This window comes from Branchiostoma belcheri, unplaced genomic scaffold (genome assembly GCF_001625305.1).
Source record: "Branchiostoma belcheri isolate BF01 breed outbred unplaced genomic scaffold, Haploidv18h27 scaffold78, whole genome shotgun sequence".
Classification (NCBI taxonomy): Eukaryota; Metazoa; Chordata; class Leptocardii; order Amphioxiformes; family Branchiostomatidae; genus Branchiostoma; species Branchiostoma belcheri.
In genome coordinates, this window is record NW_017804442.1 from 378,948 (window position 1) to 394,826 (window position 15,879).

Sequence of the window (15,879 nt, forward strand, 5' to 3'; positions counted from 1 at the left end):
TTTTACTAGTTAGTCAGTTTATTTTAATCAGCGAACGATTATTTAACCAATTTTGTAATTGTGATGCGGTTGAGGGAGGCGCCATGTTACTCTGGTGACGTCACGCAGAACGCAGACTTCTCGCGAGACGCGGCGAGAACCAAGATGGCGGCGCCCATGCGATGGCGAAGCGCTGAAATAAGTAGGGAATTTTTGGAATATTATGTAAAATTGACACACTTTCACGACGCTTATGTACTTCCTAAAACCATACCATGTATGGTGTGCCTTTTTAAAGGTAGAAAAGGCATGTTTACGGTTTGTTGTTAAATAGAACTAGTAATAGACGACCTGTAGAAGAAGGGAACAAATAAATTTATCATTTTGATTCATATATTATTATTTTGGCTGAGGCTGTAACATAATAATTCATGTTGGAGTCAAATTTTTGCTGGAGTGCATTATACTGCAGTGCAACATGCCAATCTTCCAACAACCGGTTAGTGTTGTCAGTAATTATATAGAGGTGTCAAAACATAGGGATATAACTGTGTAACATAAACCATAACACACTAGTACAATGTATTTACAGGTCCATATCTGAAGTCAGTATGAAGAGGGAGGGGGGCAGTGTGCCCTGGACAGCGCCTCAGCATGTAAGCGTGCCAGACTGAACATAGCTATAGGGGCATAACTGTGTAAATGCTGTAATGTCAAACCATAACACACTGCCATGTATATTACAGGTCCGTAACCTATGACAGTATGAAGAGAGAGGGGGATGGTATGCCGTGGACAGCACCCCGGAAGTGTAAGCGCTCCAGACTCTGTGTCAGCACAGCAGGCTCACCCGACGGACATCTTCATCTGGTCTTACACTTTAAGAGGAGGTCTTCATTTCTGAGTTTGACACCATCTAACCGTGTGGAGACTGCACAGGAACATAGAAGGAAGCCTTGTGTTGATAGAAGAGTCAGTGGTAAGATTGTCAAACCACAAAGAGTGGGGAGTAAAAGCAGAACTGTGGGTGAAGCCAAGAAGAGAACAACACAGCTGAAATCTGTACATGAACTAGAAATGAAGTCTCCAAAGTCTTGCGAAAGTCATGGACTGGAAAGTGGAAATAAGTCTTATGTTAACAAAGTCGCAGACCAAAAAGTCCCAGAACCATCAACATTGATGAGAAAAGAGGAAAGAACAAGTCATACCAAAGAGAAACCAATGTGCAGTAAATCTGGGAAGGAGCACAGAAACAGTACTAACCATACAAGAAGGTACAAGCAATACAAGGTGAAATACAATGGGTATCCATCTCACAAACATTTTACTCCTCTGTTAAACTTAAGGACTGGCACCACAACAAAAACTTGTGTAAAAAGAACACCCAAGCCAAACCCTTGCCATAAAGTAATGCAGTACAACTCAGGCCATTGCAGTGAACCTTCAGAAAATGGTGTCTGCGCAGTAGAAAGCCAGCAGAAACCATCATTAAAGAAGAAGAGTGAACTTGCATGTGTAGGCACTACTGTGGAGGACAGCAGACAGTCTAAATGGTATGTTTCACCCATAACTCACACAAGGAATGAGGAAAAACAGCTCAAACACATTGACGAAAAGAGGTGCAATCAAGGAGAAAAGCTTGCTAAGACCAAGACAATGTCAGATACTGCCACTCAAAAACTTCATCCAGATTCAAACAGGAAAGACAGTAAATGGGAAGTGACTGAAATTGAGTATAAGAAGAAGCAAACAGTGTCTGATAATCAAAAGTTAGGCAAACTTAATAAGTCAGGAATGAAGTCAGCTATCATGGAAGTAGAGTCCACAACAGCTTTATCCATTGGATTGTTTCCAACTTGTCCATGGGAGGTAGAGTCAGACGATAGCTCAGATGATTCAGATGGAGAAAAGACTGAAGTGAAACTGACTGAATTAGGGAATGAACAGCAAACAGTTCCGGACAATCAACAGCTAAGCAAGGTACATGAACCTGCTTGGAAGTTACAGGGTGCAACATGTGAGACAACAATCGAGTCAGAAGTACAGCACAGGAACACTTCATGTACAAAAGCAGAAAGTACTAGGTCACCTACTGGTACTTCTGGTGCTATGAGACAGAAAAATACAGCTGAGACAGGAAGGAGTGAAAAGAAAAACTTTCTCAAAGAAGGACAAAGTAGATATGTAGGGAAAAGTGATATGACAACCATGAGCAGTGCAAGTTTACATGACCAACAGAGGCCGCTAAAGAATATGTGTAAAGAAGAAAACATTGTGGAAATTCTGCAGGACAAACTTGTCATACCCAAAGATTGTGACAACACAAAAGACTGCAATGGACCAATCACATCAACCGACACCTCTGATGTCAGTGATGATGTAATGAAACGTAGGCAGCCAATCAGGAAAGACCTTTGTAGCAGCTCAGGTGGAAGTGTACAAAATGGACCAATCACAGTCAGGAATGGTTGTGCTGAAGATGACAGTTTGGCCACAGTTGGGATGAAACAGGCAACAAGTTCAGTCAGCTCTCCCAGGAAACTTGACCTGGAGGTCGCTGACCTGATGACCCTTGCACCCCACGAATGGCTGAATGATAATGTGAGTCACATGACACCTGATGTCACTACTCTGTTTTGATATCTTGATTTATTATAAATTCCAATCTAGTGTTACATATCTTTGGTTTTAGAATTGCACGTCTTGTCAATGTATCAAAATCTTGCAAATACTGGTTAGAATGAAATGCCACAATGCTACATGTGCATGTAGAATGTTTGGCCAATGCACAGAGTTGTTTGGAAACTTTGTGTGTTCAAGATATTTAGCTTACTGAGGGACAGGTAAGGATTAAGAAACACTGCATCAGGAAACTCAACTCAAAAAAGAATGTTGCTCAAGAAACTTGGACAAAAATGAATACCTTATCTTGAAAGTTCATCTGTGTTGGTAGAAGTCATTATGAAACAAGTTTGAACTGCAATATCCTTGACAAAAACTATCCTCAAAAATTTGGGTCCAATTTCTTGTGTTGGATATTGCAGTTCAATCTTGTTTCATAGAAGCTTGATTAACTATTAGTAATTACATGTAGATTGATCCTTCCTCACCTTGCACTAAATGCAGGTTCTGAACGGTTACTTTGATCTGCTGTCTGAAGCCCGTCCAGATGATGTGTACTGTTTCAACACCTTCTTCTACACACAGCTGTGCAGGAAGGGCTACCAGGGGGTCAGGAGGTGGACTAGAAAGGTACGAACCAGATCATTTCTTTTCTATTCAAACTACCTTAACTTCTTGGTAAAGGTAAAAGGTAGTCCCATAGTCTTTGAGGCTGTAGGGGCAGTGGGCTGTCAAACTGTGTCTAGCCAGTAGGGCATGTATTTCAGCACCAAGGACAGAGCTATACAAGGTTACATCTGACCAGTGCTCTTGTACGGTCCAATGTACCTCTTCGAAACTGAGATTCAAGTCAGTCATGACCTGTCAAATTGTTTTCTACTACGCTGTTTTACCTAAAGCACAGTATCTGGTGAAGGAAACACATGGGAAAGTGGCCCTACCTATTTTAGATACTAAGCCACTTTCATCCTCTTTGCAAATATTTTCAGAGAGGAGGAAAGAGACTTCGTAGCTAGAAAAGGTTTGGACACCATGCTAAACTACTCTCCAAGCAAAAGTATATATTTGGTTTATATTCGGCATGTTTTTAGGCTTTTTTATCAGGGTTTCTTTTTTGCACTAGGTCAAAAAAATTCCAGTGCAAAAAAGAAAACCCAATAAAAAAGCCTAAAACACGCCTAAAACAGAAACCAAAACCCAAACCTCTGCTTGGAGAGTAATGCTTAACTGCTACAACAACTCTCAATACTTCATGGATGCGTGAAATCTTTGATTGCTTGTTTCCACAGGTGCAGATTTTCCAGAAATCTGTGTTGCTGGTGCCTCTTCACCTGGGCAACCACTGGTGTCTGGCCGAGGTGGCTGTACAGGACAAACTGCTGTTCCTCTACGATTCACGAGGGGGTGCTAACCTCACCTGTCTACAGGTAGGGTTGAGGCCGCACAACACAGTATTTATGGGCGAACCCCGTAGTCAAAAGTAGTCCGGGCACAACGTAGTACTGCACAATACTCTACTAGAGAAAGGTGCAGAGATTGTTCTGTGCATGGATTGAGATGGCATATCTGTGGTGAATGTTAGAGGAATACGTCAGATTTGAGACTGTAAAAGTTGAATTATGGTGCGTGTTCAGTCGGCGTAGATTTGCGCTCGGATACTTCTCAGTAACTCTTCTCCCTGAGTCAGAAACATCAAGATTGAGACCAGCCCAATTTCTCACAAGTAGTGAGGACTAACTGACACAATAAGAGAAGCAGCGGTTACGAGGCTGGTCGGGAAAATTCCCTTCCCCATGTTTAGACCATAATTGTTTGTCCCACTTCTACTCACGTGGGTTCTTTAACGTATGTTGTTTATTGCAGAGGCTGGTGAGCTACTTGTGTTGTGAGGCAGAGGAGAGAGGAGAGGCTGACTTTACCTCAGGCTGGGAAGGACACTTCAGAGAGGTGAGAATTGATTGATTGATTGATTGATTGATTGATTGATTGATTGATTGATTGATTGATTGATTGATTGATTGATTGATTGACACTGCAGAGAGGTGATTGATTTATTGTCTAATATTGATCAATTCACATCTGAATAAATCAAACTACAGGACAGAATATACATGTACATTGTTAGCCTGGTTACCAAGCTTATTATAGCTCTGAGTCCCTGAGAGGATGTAGGACTCAGGAGCTATGATAGGTTTGGTTACCAGGCTAGTACATAAATGTACTATCATATAAATTATGATGTTCACATTGTTTTTCTTTATAGAATATCACTGCCAAGAACATACCACTCAGATCCATGTTCATGATGGTGTTTGCATGATGTTCACATGAAGTTCACATGATGTTCACATGATGTTCACATGATAGTCACATGGTTTGTTTCAGGACATCCCAGTGCAGGAGACCAGTGGTGACTGTGGAGTTTTTGTTTGTCAGGTGGGAGAATTTTGTGGATGATTTTTTTTAACTACACATTACAACACTGTTGATACAAAATCATATTGCACATTTATCATATATTTTGCTGTGAAAATAACTCTTAAAGTTGTCATTCAATTACCCTGTTCTTCTGTAGTTAGGCTCTAAAGGACAACAAAGATAAAGAGTCATAATGTTAACCTTTGCAAAAGTATTGTTTTTGCTCAGTTTCTTCTTCTTCTTCTTCTCCAAACAAATAAAGTCAAGGACCTGGACTCTAGGCGTCTGTCACCACAGTATCTTTTACTATAGCAGACACCCTGTGGTGTTGGGTCACATTTTGTAGCAGGACAGAATTGGAGAGCCTTGTCACCATATATTATATCTGAATGTGTTTGAGTAACAATAAACAGAGCAGTAGTTTGCTAGGCTAGGTAAAGTTTAACCTTATGCATTTGCTTTGCAAATGTTACCTGTCTAATATAATTTGTGTTTTTGCTGCAGTATGCCCGATGCATCATGGAAGGACGGCCGATGGACTTCAGTCAGAAGGACATGCCAAAGTTTCGCTGTCAGATGACACAGGAGCTGCTGCAACACAAGCTTCTGTAAAGTGAGGAACTGGAAAATCCGGTGCTTTTGAACTTGGAAAATCTGTGCACAATTCTTAAACATCTTCCATCATAAGATGCAAGAGCTTAATTTCATAGAGTTACCAAAAAGACACAACTGGCTAAAATTTGTCTGAGAAACTTGCTGCAACACAAGCTTCTGTAGCGTGAGAAACTGGAAAATTTGGTCCTTTTCAACTTGGTAAACCTGTGCACATTTTTTCATGATCAGAGACAAAAGCTTAGTTTTTTAGGGTAACCAAAAGAGAGGCAACTGACTAAAATTTGTGAGAAACTTGAGACACCAGTTCTGTTGAATTTGAAAAGGGAAAGCCCCCTTTCCCCTTCTAACACAGAAATTAATGAATTTGCAGTAATTCATTTTGAGGGAAGCATGAACTAATTTATTTGTCCAAAGTGGTGCCCTGAAAATTTGCAGTGTGAGTGTTCGAGTTAAAAAGGTTTTTCTAACAAATTGTGCAATATTCTGTTCTGTTGTTTGCAAAGTTTTGAAGCACACTGCTGCAAGTTTGTTCCCTCTTCCATATCTGCCATTTAGTTGTAGCCTGGATATCAGACTGTTTCCAGAGCCTACTCCTCTGCTCCAAGGAGCTGGCCTGTGTAAGCCTTAGAAACAGTAGTAGATATTTATGTTGACAAACCAAGCCCAAGCTAAAATTCAAGCATACTAAAAGCAACATGACAAAAATGCTAAGTAAAAAGGAAAGAGACAAATGTGATGGTTAATTTCTTTACTTCCAGATATTGTGGAACCATTTTTTTTTTCTAACGTTGTGTGATGATAATACCTATGTCACACAATTTATTTAAAAACTTATTTTGATATTCAAAGCTACAACATAACCAAATGTGAACTCACTTCATAATCATCTGTTTTTCAGAAACATGTTACTTAAAGTAAAAAAAAAAGTTCAAACTACAAAGAAGGTAATACAAAACTGTACTTAGTAGATGATGTCTATCCCTATTATATACAAGCAGTTAAAAGCTTAAAATCAATTCTCAACTCTCTTGACTAAAGCTAAAGAGCGACAATACATTACTTGACTTAAAAACCATGAAATGCAAGTTCACTTAATATATGTTATTCACTTTCAATAAACCTATAAGGTTTCCATTTGTTGCAATGTTATTATATAATATTATACTCAACGATATACATCCATCCAGACTGTATAAGAAACTATATCAACATGTACATGTATCGTTCTCATTTTTGCTAAAACCAGACTCACAAAAAAGCGACTGGCATTTTTGTGGGTCTGACTTTGTCTTTCACAACGTTATACTACTCTCCCTATTTCTGCATTAGCTATTTCTATACATAAATCAACAGTTAATGATAATAATAAGTTGTTACACAATGTGCCAGTACCGCATATCATTTACCAAAAGAAAACAAGCCAAACTTAAGAAACCTAATGTACATTCCTTTGACATATTTTAGCTTTACAAAAACATGACAACATTAATACAACAGGCCTTTATAACTTAACCAGTCTTACCAAATCCTAGCCTTATTCCATCAAATCTGTACAAATGACCAATGTACATAAGGTCAACCAGGCCATTGATATACAGTCAAACCTAAATACTACATACATGTGAAAGGACTACCTGACCAATGTGATGGCTTTTAGTGGCCTCCTCTCTCTCCTCTTGGATAATTTTTCCCACTGACATAAGCATTAAAAATCCTGTCCATGGTAACCACCTTGTCAGATTTGACTGTGTATTGCAGCAGGCCTCAAAATTAACTTCCTATTGTTCCAGCACTGTCCCAAAAATAAATCTCAACTGGGGATTTTTCCGGATCCAAAAGCCGGGACATGTGCCTGATAAACAAAATAAGGGCTGACATTCTGATGTTGATTATTTTTCTATCATCCCAAAAATTTCCCAAAGTGTCTTTTTAGTTGTCCCAGTCTAAATTTTAATTTAGTGGTCAGCGGCCGTTTTAATTTCAAGCCCTGCCGCAGGCCATGCAATTAAAAGTGAACTTAATGTTGTAATGAAGGAGAACTAGTTGGCATCCTCCGTTGGAGTACCAGAGCATAGCTGACATCGATGTATGGCTCTGGACAGCAGAGATACACAGCAACATGTCGGTGGGCCTCGGCAGATACAACCTGTGGGGGAAAAACACTCGTGTTAACCTTTTTGACAAATATTTATACTCTCCAAGCAGAGGTTGTGGGGGAATGATCGTTAGCTTTTTATATATGGCCGTTTTTTTTTGTCACTATCCCCACCAACCACCCGTCGGTGGCCGGCGACCTTCTCTGGCTAATGGATACTGCCTGACCAATTTGATACTGTCTTTTTGCCACCGATAGGGATCTGCTTGGAGATTGAAATATTTGTACCAGAACACAGCTACTCTGGGGAGCTTTCGAGACACACTCTGTCTCTTCTTCAACCCGGTGACAAGAGACAGTCATATAGAGGTTTCAGGGAGTGATGCCCTGACCAACTCCCCTGGCATGTTACATGTATCTATCTACATGTATTTGGCCGATTTCTACTCTTTCCAGCCACCTCCCGAAGCCTGGTAGAGGCTAGGGCTTCCCACACTGATTTGGTACATGGATGTGGTGGAATATGAAAATGAAGCAGAATTTTCTTATTCCTACCTCCCAACGTCTGTCCATCTGAAAGCTAGAAGTGTCCATAGTGTCAGCCGTGTTCTTCACATCCATGGAGTATCCATCGTACACCCAGGACCCCAGCTTAACGGTGCAGTTCCACTTTTCCTCACCAGGGGGCAGTACTACACAGCTGGTTCTTAGGGTCCAAGGAGTGACGTAGTGCACTTGGCCATCGCTAGAGATGACAGCGTTTCCCATGATGGGCACATATGTGCTATCCTGGTCTACACTGTAGGGTGGTAAAATGATCAACATTCATTACTTGAACAGTCCAAAGAGTATTATAGTGTTTTTTCAGTCACTGTGGTTAAATGAGGGTCTGCATAGGGGGTCCCGACAATGCTCTACGCTAAATTCTGAGCACCGGCTATGTATTATGCTACAGTAGCGATTACGCTTTACAATAAATTCCAAGTGGCTACAACGCATTGCGTAGAACTAAAACGGCAAATACGCTCTATGCAAAATGCGCCAATTACGCTCTACGTTGAATTAGAGCGGTCTGTCAATGCTCTAAGTAGAATTACAATGGCCGATTACGCTCCATGGAAAGGGGCTTACAGGCCCCCTTAAATATAGGCAAAGGTACAGTACCTACAGTACAAAACTGACATGTTGTGCTGCTTATGACATCAAACTTTTGGACCAGTCCTCTTTTCAAATTTTCCACCAGTCCTCACTGATCCTGAGGAAGCTCTAAAAAATTTCTCAATTTTTTGGAAGAAAGTTGGACCATTTTCCATGAAGACAAACCTTCCATAGTTGGTGATGTCAGGAGTCCAGAGCTCTTTGACCGGAAGACGCACACTCGAGACGCCGTAATCCTCAGGGTCCCACTTGAGACGAACATCTGTCCAAGTCTGGAGGAAGAAAAAAGGGTTCAGAAAATAAACAGTTAATAAACTGGTGGAGGTACCAGCTACTGAGTATCTAATACATGTACTAGCTCAGAAAAGAGTTAAAACCAGAGTCATACCATCAAGTACCGGAGTTATCAACTAAAGATTGCGGTGTTCAAAAATTTGTTTTTTCCTAAAACTGATGTAGGGTGGAACTTGTTGCCACTAATATATGTACAGTAATACTTACTATACTAAGTAAGTCATAGTACTAGCTCAGAAAAGAGTTAAAAATCTACCACAGAGTGGAACTTGTTGCCACTTACTACATGTAGGTATAGTATTACATGTACTTACAATGTATATCACTAGATAAATGTAAACAATGCTTACAGTTAGATGTGCTAATAGAGATAGGGTAGAGTTTTTTCACATCACATTTTACAATCACATGAAATTTTCTCACCATAGTCAGCCATGTGTGGATTTGCAAGGTGTCAGTACTCAGGTCCTGGGAAAAGAACATTGATTTTTGTAGAAAACAATTTTAGCTAATATATTTTAATCATTTTTATAACTTATATATAGTAACAATTCAGACTTGTGTCTTATAAGAAGGATTCATTGATCTAGAAGTATTAAACAGCTGCCATGAGGATTAAATCCCATCTTATGTTAAATATATGTTAAGATTAGATTATTTTCAACTTCTTCCACCCACCAAGTTGAGAATTTTCTGCGCTGACATGGCCAGTTGGACCTCTACAGGTTCATCTGCCATGTATTGAGGTATGACTGTCTTGTCGTAAGAAACAAGTAAGTCACTGCGTAGTCTTGTTGCTGAGGCCAAGCTCCATCCTGCCAACATGCCTTGGGACAAACAACAAAAAAACTGTAAAACACAGACTAGAAGAAAGCTTAAAACTACCTAGATTTCAATTTGTTTTGCCCACATCATTGCTGTAAATCTGTTTTAATCTGTTGTAATCAGTTTAAGTTTTATAGAAAGTTTATTGCAAATTCATGCCCGAGGGCTAATTGCAAGAACATGATAATGTAAGGATCTAATATTCCCCCTATGGGAATGGTACAACCCGCCACCCCCGGTGGCAAGTGGTCTAGTCCTCCTTTGGAACCGGATTGATCTAGATGAGTGTACCACATGTTCTACTGAAGAATACACGCTACTGCAAGTACACCTCTCGTCTCCTCTCATCATTCCGTAACCATGGGGTGGGGGACAGGGCGAGGAAATGGTTCGTTACAATAACAACAATAAACAGTGAAAATGATAATAAGTAATGCTAATGCTACTTTAGCTGTACATTTGTACTTATTGTTGGGTTTGATTTCTTTTCTGTGTGCAGAGGAGTATGAAATGGCCGACATTTTGTGAGATGTATGGATTGGGAGGTGTTAATAGAAATGCAGTTTTTTGTAGGCTAGGAAAGTGAATAAAGCTAGGGAACATTTTGAACAATAAAAAACTGTAAAACACAGACTAGAAGAAAGCTTAAACTACCAAGATTTCATTTCTTTCGCCCATATAATTGCTGTAAATCTGTTTTAATCTGTTGTAATCAGTTTCAGTTCTATAGAAAGTTTATTGCAAATTTATGCCCGAGGGCTAATTGCAAGAACATGATAACAACAATAAACAGTGAAAATGATAATAAGTAATGCTAATGCTACTTTAGCTGTACATTTGTAGTTATTGTTGGGTTTGATTTCTTTTCCGTGTGCAGAGGAGTATGAAATGGCCGACATTTTGCGAGATGTATGATCATGAATTGGGAGGTGTTATTACACAGACATGCAGTTTTTTGTAGGCTGGGAAAGTGAATAAAGCTAGGGAACATTTTGAACAATAAAATGTAAAACACAGACTAGAAGAAAGCTTAAACTAGCGAGATTTCATTTTGTTTCACCCATATCATTGCTGTAAATTTGTTTTAATCTGTTGTAATCAGTTTAAGTTTTATAACTACTTAGCATTGTAAGTCTAATAATGATATACATTAAGCTCTTGTAACGTAACAAGGGAGCTATGACGTATTGCTTCAATCTGTATCTGTATAGCCGGTATAACCGCCTTTCGGCATAACATACCAGCTTTGCAGGCACGCGGCGTGCCGGCAGCTGGCTATATTACACTGAATGACTTGTAACACCTAACCCTTGAACTTCTAACTCTAGACATTGTTTAAAGCTATCTGATCTTCTGATGTGGTTGTGTGAATAAGAATTTTTATACAAAAAGAAAAATACCTCGGGACGGCTTTTCTGGTCGCGGTTTCCTCATTGTCGTTGTTTGGGCGGGTTCCGGCGTTGTCGTGGTTATGATAGGTGTTGTAGTAGGTGGTGGTGTTGTTGTTGTTTTGGTTGTCGTTGTTTTGGTTGTTGTTGTGGGAGGTAGTGTTGTAGTTTGGGGGGTTGTTGTTGTTGTCGTTGGCAGTACTGTGGTTGTTGTCTGTTGAGTTGTGGTGGTTTGAGGTAGAGTTGTTGTTGGCTGTTTGGCTGTGATACAATAGAACAGAAAGGGATGTAAGTTGGTAAGTTGCTTTGCAGGTTAGAAATTGTATCTACACTTTTTTGACAAAACCAGACAATAATCTGCAATAGACAAATTTTTACCTGAACCACTAATTTTCTTTGCCTTTTAGACCTTCCATTCTCTTTAATGAATAATGCTTTGCCGAAGTGCTATTTTTAATGGCATTGTCAGTGCCATTATCTGTTCTATGCAACGATGCAACTATCATCATAAACTATGCAGGTTAGGGCAGGCATGTGTTTTTTTTCCAGTTACACTCCCATGTTCCAACGTCCCTGTGTTCCGACAACTTACTAGTATGTGACAAGACAACCCTATAACCATATGTGAAAATTTACAAATGTAAGGGTGTCCAAACAGAGGGTGCCAAAAGATTGGCGCATTTAAACATACATTCTAGGGCTGCCCCCATTATTTCTAGCCCTGTACAGACCCTAGAGGTACATATACTAGTAGTCTACACATTACACTGTAGAACAGAGACATTTAGAGGTAGTTTCTTCCCACAAACAGTTCTCGAATGGAATGCCCTACCTGACCAACTGGTAATGGCTAAGACAATTGAGCATTTTAAAGCTGGGGTAGTCAGCCATTATGGCTTCCCTAGCTGTACCCAGCTGTAAGAATGTGGTCAACCCCTAGCTACGACTTCTGTATATAGTCACTGCCCTTGATTTTGTTCTTGTTTGTTTTTACCACCACCACCGGTCACGCTGGGGAAGGACCACTCCCCTAAGCACTAGGCCCCGCGAGGGGTGTTGCTTAGTATTGTGTAGAAGTAGAAGTAGAAGTCTAAAGCCTCACCTGTGGTTGTTGGTCCTGTAACCTTGTCATAGATGAAACTGTTTGGGTCAGATGAGGCGTGGTCATTATCGCAGGTCTGGAACTTTGGATGACAGTTTCCCTCAGAGTACATAAAAGCCACGCAGTCAGCCTCATCTGTGCACCTAAGAAGATAGAAAACAATAATTTTTTGTTAAACCGAATATGGCCTCCCAAACTCCCCCCAACCATGGTTAGGAGTAAGTCTAGAACTTTGGGTGACAGTTTCCCTCAGAGTACATGAAAGCCACGCAGTCAGCCTCGTCTGTGCACCTGTAGAGATAGATAACATTGTTAAGCCGCCACCAGTAGCTGAAAATATCCTCCCAAACACTGCCAAACTCCCCCCAACCATGGTTAGGAGTAAGTCTGGAACTTGGGGTGGCAGTTTCCCTCAGAGTACATAAAAGCCACGCAGTCAGCCTCATCTGTGCACCTGCGAATGTAAGAAGATAGAAAACATTTGTTAAAGCTGATCACATGTACCGGTAACCGAATATGGCATCCTAAATACTGCTAAACCATGGTAAGGAGTACATGCAGGGCTGGAACTTTGGGTGACAGTTTCCCTCTGAGTACATGAAAGCCACGCATATGCGCAGTCAGCTTTGTCTGTGCACCTGTGGAGAATGATAGCTAGTGTTACAAAATCTCACATTGTCAGAGGCCATTTGAGCCTTAGTCTGTGTTAACACAGGCTCTCCGGCAAGCAGCAACCTTTGGGGCGGGTGGCCACCAGGAGCGTGGTTTAGTCAGGCTAGATTGAGCCTGTGTTACACAATCTCTTGTCAGGAGCTGATTGGGCCTCTTGTTTTTAGACCGTGTTACACAGTCTCTCACTGTCGGGCTGACTGCATGGGTCTCCTCCCTGATAGCTTCTGGCTAAGAATTCTTTATCACTACAAAAACTGGTCCAATAGGAGTTTAGGATTCTCTGTCACTATGAAAACTAGTCCAATAGGAGCTCAGGATTCTGTATCACTATGGAAACCAGTCCAATAGGAGCTCAGGATTGTAGGTCACCATAGAAACCAGTCATCACAGCCATCACCACACCATTGCACAATTATACACCGTGGCCTTTATTTATTTATTTATTTCATCTTGAACACCTGGGTGGCCTCTCCAACAGTAAATTGTTGATTTCCAAGAGGGCCCAGGACCTTAAGGTTAAAAGTTAAAGATCAAAGGTTGCTCACCTTCTTGCGCACTCCTCCAGTTGGATCCCCTTCCCGTACAGCGGCCAGATCTCGTTCCCAGAGCAGTCTCCCACCCTGCCCTGGTAACCTGGGACAACAGCTTGTTGTCAGGGAATGCATCATAGAACTTCTGGTGAGCTAGGTTTTTGAACATGCATTGCACTGAATGGCTGCTTGGCTTAACAGGCCAATAATTATAAAGTATAAAAGAGTAAAAGGTAAAGACAATGGTGCGAAAGAGAAAGAAAGAAATGAAAAAGAAGCAAAAAGTTAGTACTTTTTGCTTCTTTTTCATTTCTTTATAGAGAAACCTTTGCAAAAGAAAGAAAAAAAAAGAATTAGGAAAGATCTAGGAAGTGAGAAAAGGAAATGAACTGTTCAGGGTTACATATTTGTCTTTGACTTGAACAGAGGATCGGAGACAAGACAAGCTAGAGACAAAACCAAATGTGAGAAAGGATAAACTACACAGCAAAGTCAAGGAAAATCACCAGTTTAGCAGACTATGTTCTCTTTAACAACATTATTGAAATACATGGGATAAAACTGAACATATCTACTCGGTACATGTAGTACAATTTACCTGGGACAGGAGGTGCCTTTGTGTTGGCTGGTTTCCCGACAGGTGTGCCCAAACAAAGATTATGGTCTTCTGGAAACTTGGAACAGTCCAGATTGTCCGGCCAGGCGAAGCCAAACTTCATCATCAGACCTTCGCAAAAATAGAAACAAACAAACAAAGAAACAAATAAATATTGTCATTGTCAAGTTTATGGATCCTGACAAATACTCCTGTGAAGAAAAAGAAACTTTTGAGCATTTGTAGAAGTTTGCAGTGCTGAATTTTTTATTTTTTAATATAGTGGTAGAGTACAGTCATCAAACATTTATTAAAAAATCCAGCACGTTGGCAGAACGTACTGCACCTGTGCAAAAACTGTAATGTATTTTGCATAGCACCTCGCAGAACGTCTCATATAAGGTTGTATACAAGGTTCATCATTTATAGTTTCCAAGTGTTATGTCGGAAAAATATGCAACAGGCAAAATTCTGACGCAACGTTGACCAAAAATCCAACGAAAACCGTGAAAAATTGAGGTTTCACGCAGGCACAGTATGTTCTGCCAACGTGCCACGTTCCTATAGCTACTGCTACAAAATTGTATTTTGTTTTTGTAAGAAAAAAACAGACCTTCGCAGCTTCCCCTAGCAGATTCGCACAGACTGCGGCAGGGAGGGATGGCCGAGTCCAGAACTGTGCATGGAGGGGCGTACACGAAGCACAGGAACTGGTCCAGAACATCCGAACAGCCCATTTTCACAAGGGGGTAGTACTGGTGCACCTGGGGGAAAAACATCCATTAGTTACGGTAAATGTATCCAAATCCGTGCTTTATCCAGAACCATGTTCAGGCACCGGGTTCTTGATAGTCCATGCATATCCAGACCTGTGCTGTATCCAGACCGGTGCTCTGGCACGGTTATGGATTCTAGTAGACCACGCATATCCAGAACTATGCTTTATCCAGAACTATGCTCTGGCATGGCTCTGGATAGGACATGAGTATCCAGAACTGTGCCTTGGGCAAATACCCAGAGAGTATCCAGAACTGTGCCTAATCCTAACCCTAACCCAGATATTAGTACGGTGGTTCTGAATCTCTTTACTTCTTCGTTGCTAATGATGCCAGCTTCATGCTTCATGATAAAGTTACCTCAGTTGAGGATGACCAAAAAAGAAGATGAATGATGTTAGTCATTTCTTGCATTTAACTGTAATGAGAGTCATTTTGTGGAAGAGTGGCTCAACTGTTTCATGCGTTCCTTGAATTAAACTGGTTCGAGGTCACTTTTTCCCTTTACACTTACCTCTAGCGATGCCTCGTCCTGCTTGGTGTGTCCGAGGATGTTGGGTAGAGCAGTCATGTTGTACATCGCATGCTTACAAACCTGTGTACTTGTACCTAAAATTTGTTTAGGTACACAGCTCTACGACAAGTTCACTCACCTCTAGCGATGCTTCGTCCTGCTTGGTGTGCCCGAGGATGTTGGGTAGAACAGTCATGTTGTACATCGCATGCTGACACAGCGGGATGGTCAGGGGTTCGCACGTACTGGTCACGTGCTCGGGCAAGTACTCAACAATCGGACGCTCTAGGAGAGGT

At 40.8% G+C, this 15,879-nt stretch overlaps 4 protein-coding genes across 4 annotated transcripts; 2 read left to right on the top strand and 2 right to left on the bottom strand.

The window, feature by feature from the left end:
- Positions 1-185: 185 nt before the first annotated feature.
- On the top strand, positions 186-2,362 carry LOC109485691. Its single transcript, XM_019789358.1, has 3 exons — positions 186-277; positions 726-2,155; positions 2,352-2,362. Exons 2-3 carry the CDS (start codon positions 745-747, stop codon positions 2,360-2,362), a joined length of 1,422 nt encoding a protein of 473 aa, XP_019644917.1. The 5' UTR covers positions 186-277; positions 726-744.
- A 75-nt stretch (positions 2,363-2,437) lies between these two features.
- LOC109485728 (sentrin-specific protease 5-like) lies at positions 2,438-5,752 on the top strand. The gene is made up of 6 exons (XM_019789394.1): positions 2,438-2,580; positions 3,106-3,231; positions 3,891-4,028; positions 4,465-4,548; positions 4,987-5,037; positions 5,524-5,752. Exons 1-6 carry the CDS (start codon positions 2,482-2,484, stop codon positions 5,629-5,631), a joined length of 606 nt encoding a protein of 201 aa, XP_019644953.1. The 5' UTR covers positions 2,438-2,481; the 3' UTR covers positions 5,632-5,752.
- A 1,738-nt stretch (positions 5,753-7,490) lies between these two features.
- On the bottom strand, positions 7,491-11,539 carry LOC109485776 (acetylcholine receptor subunit alpha-type acr-16-like). The gene is made up of 6 exons (XM_019789461.1): positions 11,407-11,539; positions 9,860-10,008; positions 9,605-9,649; positions 9,053-9,159; positions 8,285-8,528; positions 7,491-7,780 (listed from the first exon to the last, which is right to left on the bottom strand). The coding sequence occupies exons 1-6, from the start codon at positions 11,438-11,440 to the stop codon at positions 7,652-7,654; spliced, it is 708 nt and encodes a 235-aa protein (XP_019645020.1). The 5' UTR covers positions 11,441-11,539; the 3' UTR covers positions 7,491-7,651.
- Positions 11,540-12,871: 1,332 nt separating this feature from the next.
- On the bottom strand, positions 12,872-15,655 carry LOC109485692 (frizzled-2-like). The gene is made up of 5 exons (XM_019789359.1): positions 15,584-15,655; positions 14,907-15,057; positions 14,297-14,425; positions 13,714-13,801; positions 12,872-12,950 (listed from the first exon to the last, which is right to left on the bottom strand). The coding sequence occupies exons 1-5, from the start codon at positions 15,647-15,649 to the stop codon at positions 12,872-12,874; spliced, it is 513 nt and encodes a 170-aa protein (XP_019644918.1). The 5' UTR covers positions 15,650-15,655.
- Between the last annotated feature and the right edge of the window lie 224 nt (positions 15,656-15,879).

Excerpts from the sequence above, each read along its gene's own strand:
- LOC109485691 (XM_019789358.1), top strand. The coding sequence starts at position 745 with ATGAAGAGAGAGGGGGATGGTATGCCGTGGACAGCACCCCGGAAGTGT.
- LOC109485692 (XM_019789359.1), bottom strand. The coding sequence starts at position 15,649 with ATGTACAACATGACTGCTCTACCCAACATCCTCGGACACACCAAGCAG. Across the intron at positions 15,058-15,583 it reads AGGACGAGGCATCGCTAGAG|GTGCACCAGTACTACCCCCT; the intron begins GTAAGTGTAAAG and ends TTTTTCCCCCAG. Across the intron at positions 12,951-13,713 it reads CTGGAGGAGTGCGCAAGAAG|GTGCACAGATGAGGCTGACT; the intron begins GTGAGCAACCTT and ends TTACATTCGCAG.
- LOC109485776 (XM_019789461.1), bottom strand. The coding sequence starts at position 11,440 with ATGAGGAAACCGCGACCAGAAAAGCCGTCCCGAG. Across the intron at positions 10,009-11,406 it reads ACCAGAAAAGCCGTCCCGAG|GCATGTTGGCAGGATGGAGC; the intron begins GTATTTTTCTTT and ends GTTTGTCCCAAG. Across the intron at positions 9,160-9,604 it reads TCCACACATGGCTGACTATG|ACTTGGACAGATGTTCGTCT; the intron begins GTGAGAAAATTT and ends TTCTTCCTCCAG.
- LOC109485728 (XM_019789394.1), top strand. The coding sequence starts at position 2,482 with ATGAAACAGGCAACAAGTTCAGTCAGCTCTCCCAGGAAACTTGACCTG. Across the intron at positions 2,581-3,105 it reads ACGAATGGCTGAATGATAAT|GTTCTGAACGGTTACTTTGA; the intron begins GTGAGTCACATG and ends CACTAAATGCAG. Across the intron at positions 4,029-4,464 it reads CTAACCTCACCTGTCTACAG|AGGCTGGTGAGCTACTTGTG; the intron begins GTAGGGTTGAGG and ends TGTTTATTGCAG.